Here is an 8,388-nt window from a genome sequence, read left to right on the forward strand (position 1 = left end):
CCCAGCACCTACAGGGAGTCAAGAGAAGACACTGAGGGAGGACTGAGAGCACCATCCACCATAGAAGAGGGGGCCCCAAAGAGCCCTCACTGTCAGTCTCGGGGGACCCAGGCATGGCTGTGAGGCTCAGGCCCCCAGATACTTCCGGCTGGGGGTGCCGACAGAAATGAGAGCCAAGGTGTGACGCCTGCTGACTCAGCTCAGCAGAGGGAAAAGGTCCCAGAACCTGCCAAGAGTCAACGAAAGGCCCTCGTGCCAGGCCCGCGGGAAGCTCCCCTGGAACCACCCTCCGACCCCCTTCCCGCCCTGCCCCGCCCCGCCCCGGCCCCGGCCCCAGCGCCCGCCCCCCCATGCTGTGCTCCTGGAGCCCAGATGCGCATGACCGGATGTGACGTCCTCCTACGCACGCGGTGGGGGCGACGCCATTGTTGAGAGCTGCCGTCCGGTGAGGGTGAGCCGCAGGAGGAATCCCACGTCTCTTCAGGTGTCAAAGTGTGAGGTAACCCCAGAGAGAAGTGCGGGGATGCCCCCGATGTCCCCAATCCCCTTTCCCTCTGAAAAGAGGCGGCCACACAGGCCCCGCCCACCCCGCCCCTGCTCTCGGCCCGAGAGGCTCGGGCCTGGCCGTTAGGCCCAAAGTCCATCCGCTTCCCCCGCGGGGTCTCGGGCAAGGAAGGCCTCGCTCTGAGGCTGGTGGACCCTGGCTCACCTCAGTTGAGGGAGCGTCCCAGGCCCTGTGGAGTGAAGGATGGGACCCCTGTGGGGACCGAGGGGCTCCACACCCCAAAATGGCGGCCACGCAGACCCCGCCGCTGACGTCGGCCTGGGAGCCTCCGGGCAGGTCTAAAGACTGAGAGGCTCCCTCAGTGCGAACGCGGACGGACGGACGGACGCGGGAGACCCAGGGACGAGGGGGCCTTGTTCTGAGGGGCTGGCCGCAGGTCAGCAGAGGGAGGATTTCCAGGGCACGGGAGGAGTCAGGGTGAGGACCGTCCTCCCCGTCGCAAGGGCACCTCAGAACCCCTCCCCTGTTGTCAGCCGCTTCCTTCTGGCCACACGCGGAGAAGGGAGGGCTGCTGTCTGAGAGGGGAGGTGCAGGCCAGCAGAAGGCGCGTCCCTAAGCACTGCCAAGAGTCAGCCCAAGCCCTTGAGTGAGGGCCAGTGGGGCCACCAGCCACAGGGCCTCGACCTGTCTGCCGCACGCTGCAGGCTTGGTAAAACTCTGCCACGTGCGGCCGCCTGGTCACCCTCACTGGCTCCTAGTGAGACTCAGGGAGGTGCCGGCACTGGTGCGAGCAGATGGCCCTCGGGGCAAGAGAGGAGCTCCAGGCTGCACCGGCCGTCCAGGGAGGACCCCGAGTGAGGACTAAGGGAGTCACCCACCCCGAAGAGAAGGGACCAGAGAGAACATGGCTTGTCCCCTCCTGTCAACCCTTAAACTCCCAAGAAAGGACTGTCAGGCCGAGCCTGCCCGTAATTTCCTCTGCCAGGTCCAAGGGAGGTTAGAGCTTTGTTCTGGAGGGGCAGCCACGAGGCAGCAGAAGGGAGGGTCCCAGGGCCCTTCGGTGGTGGGCTGAACGCTCCCTCCTTTCCTCCTCCTGGGTGTCACGGAGGATGGTGGTGTCAACTTCAGAGCAGCAGAGGGCATGGGGTGGGGTGGGGGGAGTCTTGCCAACAACTGTCATCCTGACTCTGAATGGGAACCGCGGGGACCTACCTCCCCTGCCAGCCCCCACTGTCACCCCCGTACCGCCCAGGCAGGGCTGGCTGGCTGTGCCCCAAGGCTCACCCGACCGTCCTCCACAGGGCTCTCAGGGGACAGGCTGAGCAGGAGAACAGGAGCCCTGTGGGCCCTCGGGCAGTGCCCTCAAGGACCCTGCAGAGGCGGCCTTGGTTAAAGCCAGGGAGGACTCTCCCCGCTGAAGGTGCTCACAGCATCTCCTTGTCCCTCCCCCAGGTGCCCTCGTTGCCTGCCTTCCTGCCCACGCTCCCGCCTGCTGGCCCTGACCTGTGTCATCATGCCTCGGGGCCAGAATAGGAAGCGCCGTGCCCGGGAGAAACGCCGCCAGGCCCGGGGGGAGACTCAGAGGCTCAAGGGTGCCCAGGCCACTGAGGCGGCGGCGGTGGCAGAGATAGAAGAGTCGCCCTCCTCCCCCGCTTCTGTTTCTCGGGGTACTTCCCCGAGCTCCTCTGTTGCTGGCACTCGCCAGGAGCCTCAGGGAGGCCCAGCCACGCGCTCTCGTGCTGCAGGGGTTTCATGCCCAGGATCTGAAGAGGGTGCCCAGAGCCAAGATGAGAAAAGTGCAAGTACCGCCCAGGCAGCACCTTCCGTTCACAGCACTTACACCGATCCTCTGACCAGGGAGGTCTGCAAGTTGGTGCAGTTCCTGCTGGATAAGTACAAGGCGAAGGAGCCCATCCCGAAGGCTACACTGCTGAATAGTGTCAACAGGAAGTACAAGAAGCACTTCCCTGAGATCCTCAGGAGAGCTTCTGAGTACATGGAGCTGGTCTTTGGCCTCGAGCTGAAGGAAGTCGACCCCAGCAGTGACTCCTACGCCCTCATCAGCCAGCTGGGCCTCCCCAGCGAGGGAAATCCGAGTGGTGTGTTGGGGCTGCGCACGGCCTGTTTCCTGCTGACTGTCCTGAGCAAGATCTTCGCGAATGGCAACTGGGCCACCGAGGAGGAGCTCTGGGAATTCCTCAATGCGTTGGGTTTGTATGCTGGGAGGAGCCACGTGATCTTTGGGGAGCCCAAGAGGCTCATCAAAGATCTCGTGCAGCAGAAGTATCTGATGTACCACCAGGTGCGCCACAGCGATCCCCCGCGCTATGAGTTCCTGTGGGGCCCGAGAGCCTGCGCTGAAACCAGCAAGATGAAAGTGCTGGAGTTTATGGCCAAGATCAATGATACCATCCCCAGGGCCTTCCCAGATCTCTATGAGGAGGCTCTGAAAGATGAGGAAGAGAGAGCAAGAGTGAGAGCCGCGGCCAGGGCTTTAGCTGTTGCTGAGCGCAGAGCACATTCCAGGGCCAAGGCCCGCAGGTCCTCCCACGTGTAGGGAGGGCGGCCGCGGGCAGACTGCTCACTTTGTTTTGGAAGAGAGCAGTCAAGCTCCTAAGTAGTGCAGAATAGTATTGGTTGAGGGAACAAAACATATATGTTCTTACAGTTTTAAGTAGTATGGTAGCTTAGGTGCAGTTAGTTTTAATAAAATATATATCTTTTTTTCTTTTTTCCATATGAAGAATACCTAGTTAAGATAGACAGATGATAGGTAGATAAGTAGGTAGAGAGATGCTAGATAGATAGATTTATGATAGAGATGTTTAGTATCTTTTCAAATGTTATTACTGCATTGAAGGTTTATTTTGCTTCAGAATCAAAGTGTATTAATGTCATGGATGTCATGTTTATTGATGTTCAGTTTTAAGATTAAGAGTTTGCTATTTGTAAAAAAAAACTGAAAAGCCTTCACTATTTTCCTTTTGCTACAGAACAAGGTAACATGGCATTGGAATAGGATTTTTCATGGAAATGAGAAAGAATCCCACAAGAAAATATTTGGGATCTCAAAATGGTGATACAAAAGTAAAAGCTGGTTAATTCTTTGTTTGCCTTCTTCTCTTTCTCTTTGCTTGTAAAATTAAAGAATATATACCTAGCTTTGCTTAGGTTATTCAAACTGTTTGAAAATTAAACCATGGTAAATAAGACTTCTTGGTCATTCCTTCTTTTTTCTCTCAAATTAATCGACCATCTTCTCTTTGGAAGCCTCTCCAATACTACTATGGTTGGTAAGAAAATGAAGACCAAGCCACTGCCCATAGAATTTTGAGAGTCTAGCATCGGCTATCATGTAAGGAAGATGGTGAGATACACTCTAAGAAATAAACAAATGAACTTTTTTTTTTTTTAAGTGAGGGTGTGGAAGAGGAGGTTCCAAATGAGAGCAAGGAAGTGTAAGTTACCTGATGAAGGCCGCGTTGGGTCTTGGGAAACTTCTAGTCCCTCGGCAGGAAGTAATTATCAGTCAGGATGCATGGTGGGCTAGATGAAGCTGTGGGAGTGATGGAAAGGGCCACTCAGATGGTGTTTCTCAGAGTTGATAGACTAGACCTGGAATGGAAAACATATCTTCACAGTTAACTTTGGGATGTGGAAAAACCAGAGAGAACCCCCACCTAGGGAATGGAAGGGGTCCTACGCGCTTGCCCCAGGGCAAGTGAACACTCAAACTAGGTGTTTTAGGCATGAGCTGTCCAGAGAGTTTCTGAGAAATAAAGGTGATACTCATTGAAATGAGATGCCAAGAAGCCACTGGACTGTCTCTCTTTTTGTGGGATGGGATTGCCAGAGCTCGCTCCGTTCAAAGGGCATTTTAATTAGGTTATTTTGGGTGTAATTTGGCCAACTCTAAGGGAGGGCTCAAATTTTAGTGGCAATGGTATGAATGAAATGAGGGGTGGTTTGGATGAAAAGGCACCTGGGAGGGAAGTTGTTGGTCCTTGAGACAAATGAACTAGTTGCATCCATCTGGAGAAGATGACCCCATACCAATATTAAAACAAATGCTCTAATAGGGAAATACTACTTAGTTTTACTCGCTTGGCATTTTGGCTGATGTGGATTTCTATATTGTTTGCAGTTGCATATTCTCTAATGTAGGCTGGAAATAAAATTCTGTGAAGGAAGTTTGTTATCATTTGGGGTCAAAATCATCTTAGTAATAATTGCCATTCATTGAAAGTCCCAAACTTTCTCTCAAACTGCCAGGTGGTTTACATACATAGGCATGCCTGTGGTTCTACACTATAGACTTTTTCAGACTCATTTTGCAGATAAAGAAGTTGGAATATTCTCAAATTCAAGGCTGGTAAGTGACAGGAGCTGGACTGGACCCTGGCTCTGAATCCCTCTAGAGCCCACACTGTGCCACTCCTCCCAGGCTGAGGCCGACCTTGGGTCGCTTCATTTTTCTGCTCACTAGTCCAAAATGTATTTCAGGTGTTAAAAAGCAGGACTTCATACCCCAAACATGGTTTTGGAATAAAAAGCTCCAGGAATAAGTAATAAAAATATGAAAATAAAAGTGAGGTACAAATAAGGAAAGAAAGAGAGAGCATTTGGTGACAATATGACTATCTATGAAGGAAATGTCAGTAAACCTCAAAAGATCAGGGGCTCACACAATCATTTAATTCAGCCCTTTCCCTGTAGAAAGTAAATCTATTAGAATTGAGGTTATATAAGGCTATATCTGGCCAGTGAAGAGAAGGAAGAGATCAGTGTGTTTTCTCTGAGAGCACAACACCTGTGCTGGGGCCATTGCTTGGCTGCAGCTTCCCATCTCACAGCACTCCTGGGGCTCAACCTATTCTCTGCAAGAGTTGTTGTAGGGAGATCAATGAAGAGTGTGCAAGGATGTGGCATTTCCCAAGAAGCCTTTCATAGAAGAGAGAGGAGTCAAGGTGAAGACTGATGAATGAGGACTGAGGAGACAAAAACCACATAATAACTGAAGTCACAGAGAGACTGGCCTGTGTCTGCTCTCAGACTTAGAAGGCCAAGGCAGGGCTGCCAGGCTGAGCATCCCCTCACTTATTTTCAGGGTTTAGAGGAACCTAAGAGCTCTGGTCTAAATGGGTGACTTTAAGTTGAAAGAAAGAGGAAACTTGGGGCCCTTCAGAAGTCAAGGTGAGGAACCTGAGTGAGGACTGAGGGCACGCCCCTACCCTGAACAGAGAGAGCCCCAAGGAGCCTGAATCCTGATGTCAACCCTGGAAGGGCACAGGTAGGAGTAGCCTCACGTGGCATTCCCAGACTTTGCCTCTCTGGCACCTCAGGGAGTGAGGACCTTAGTCTGAGGAGAGGGTCCTTAGGTAAACAAAGGAAGGAGTCCCAAGCCCTGCCAGGAGTCAAGGTGAGAACCCCGAGTGAGGACTTCAGGAAACCTCTGCCTTTAGACTGTGAGAGAACCCCACAGAACCATGCCCTTCCTGGTAGCCCTGGGATACCTGGGCTTTGTTGACATGATGTGACATATTTCCTCCTATGGTGTCACAAGGGGGTGAGGGACACGGTCTAAGGGGTATGGCCTAGGGCCAGCAGTGGGATGACTTCCAGGTTTTTCCAGAGACCAGGTGAATACCCTGAGGACTAAGGGAACCACATACCCCATAACCATAGAATTCATTCCTTACCCTCAGCCTCAGAAGACCAAGGACAGGTATGGTCAGATGAGGAGAATCTCACTTTCTCCTAGGGGTTTCAGGGTGGTGCTGGCCTTACTATAAGGGGCAGGCCTAAGGGTAAGGGAGGGTGGAATTCCAGGCCACGACAGAGGTCAAAGCAAGGACTGAGGGATCATCTATCACCAAATAGAAGTGATAAGGAATCCAGCCCTGCTCCTTGTTACAACCCTTGAGGATCCAGGGCAGAGCTATCAAGCTGAAGTTCCACCAACACTTATTTATATCAGGTCTATGGGAGGTGAAATCCTTAGTTTGAAGGTGTAGCCACCATTCAGTGAAAGGGGTGGGGATATCAGGCCCTATGCGTAGCCAAATTAAGGACCCTTAATGAGGACTGAGGACTCCAGAGGCCAGGACAGAAAACTCCCCACTGAGCAGTCAGTACTGGGGGCACCTGGACAGGGCTGATAAGCTGAGGACCCCCTTCATTTCTTTCTCATAGATCCCAGGGAGGTTTGTGATGTCAACCTCAGAACAGCAGAGAGAATGAGTCCCATGACCTGCCACCAGTTGAATGACGGTCTTGAATGTGACATAACAGACTCCTCAATGTAGAAGACCACCAGCCCCTGCTGTCGCCCCAGCATGCCTGAGGAAGGGGTGGCAGGATGCAGCCTAAAGATCACTCTAATTTCCTTCAACAGGTTTCCCAAGTGACAGGCTGATTAGGAGAACAGGAGCCCTATGGGTCAGTAGAGCAGTGCCCTCAAGGAAAACTACAAATGTAGCCCACCTTATAACCAAGGTGGTAGTTCCCTGCTGAAGCTGCACTCTCTCTCAACCTTCCTCATCCAGTGGACCCTTATCCCCTGCTCTTCTACTCACACTCCTGACCATTGTCCCTGAGCACAGTCATCCTGCCTCGGGGTCAGAAGAGTAAGCTCCGCACCAGTGAGAAACGCCACCAGGCCCAAGATGGTTCCCAGAGTCACAGGAGAGTTCAGGCCACTGCAGTAAGAGAAGAACCCCCCTCCTCCTCTTCTCCTGTTTTGGAAGATAATCCCCAGAGTTCATCAGCTACTGGGTCAAACAGCACTTCTCAGGGGTCTTCAAAAGCCCCAGCTACTACCATCACTTCTTCAAGTACTTTTGACACAAGGTCTGATGAAGATGATAACAGTCAAGATGAGGAACATCCATGTTCCTCTGATGTCTCACCTTCTACTGAGAGCACATACATTGATACTCTAACTAGTCAGATGGATTTGTTGGAGAAGTTCCTTCTGTACAAATATAAAATGAAGCAGCCCATTATGAAGGAAGACATGCTGAAGACTGTCAACCAAAAGTACCAAGACCCATTTGCTGAGATTCTCAAGAAAGCCTCTGAACGCACTGAGGCTGTCTCTGCGGTAGACTTGAACGAAGTTGACTCAACCATCCACTCATATGACCTCGTCAGCAAGCTGAAACTCCCCAACGATGGGAGGGTGCGTGCTGGTAGGGGGTTACCTAAGACCGGTCTCTTGATGACAGTCTTGGGTGTGATCTTCATGAAGGGCAACTGTGCCACTGAGGAAGACATCTGGAAATTCCTGAATATGATGTGAGTAGATGCTGGGAAGAAGCACTTCATCTACAAGGGAGCCCAGCAAGCTCATCACCAAAGATTTAGTGAGGCTGAAGTACCTGGAGTACCGCCAGGTGCCCAACAGTGATCCTCCGCGCTATGAGTTCCTGTGGGGCCCAAAAGCCCATGCTGAAACCAGCAGAATGAAAACCGTGGAATTTTTGGCGAAGGTCAGCAATATGGTTCCCAGTGCCTTCTCATCACGATATGAAGAAGCTTTTCAAGATGAGGAAGAGAGAGATCGAGCCAAGACTGCAGCCAGGCCTGGAAATACTGTCACTTCCAGGCATGTTTCATGGCCACGTCCAGCAGCTTCTCCCGCCCTTACTGAAGTCTGAGACTTTTTAAAAATCATCCAGATAAGAAAATTTGACATCACAATAGGGATTTTTGTTGAAATGGGAAAGAATCCCACAATAAAATTGTTGGCATAATGGAATGAAAAAATAATTTAAAAGAAAACATGATAAACCTAGATTTTTCTTAATCCTTTCAGTCTTCTGTTTTGTAAAATTAAATGATTTATACCTCAATATGCTTAACTTATTAAAGAAGGTAGGAGG

General features: G+C 51.6%; 1 protein-coding gene and 1 pseudogene across 2 annotated transcripts; both read left to right on the forward strand.

Annotated features, from left to right (window-relative positions):
- Positions 1 to 407: 407 nt before the first annotated feature.
- LOC309796944 (melanoma-associated antigen B4-like) lies at positions 408 to 3,062 on the forward strand (the record flags this gene model as incomplete). The annotated part of the gene is made up of 2 exons (XM_082610344.1): positions 408 to 499; positions 1,958 to 3,062. The coding sequence occupies exon 2, from the start codon at positions 2,019 to 2,021 to the stop codon at positions 3,060 to 3,062; it is 1,044 nt and encodes a 347-aa protein (XP_082466470.1). The 5' UTR covers positions 408 to 499; positions 1,958 to 2,018.
- Positions 3,063 to 5,643: 2,581 nt separating this feature from the next.
- Positions 5,644 to 8,156, forward strand: LOC309796945 (melanoma-associated antigen B5-like; annotated as a pseudogene). Its single transcript has 2 exons — positions 5,644 to 5,698; positions 7,108 to 8,156. The product of its transcript is annotated as a melanoma-associated antigen B5-like (transcript).
- The last annotated feature ends 232 nt before the right edge of the window (positions 8,157 to 8,388 follow it).

This window comes from Mesoplodon mirus (assembly GCF_964341445.2).
Source record: "Mesoplodon mirus genome assembly, chromosome: X".
Classification (NCBI taxonomy): domain Eukaryota; kingdom Metazoa; phylum Chordata; class Mammalia; order Artiodactyla; family Ziphiidae; genus Mesoplodon; species Mesoplodon mirus.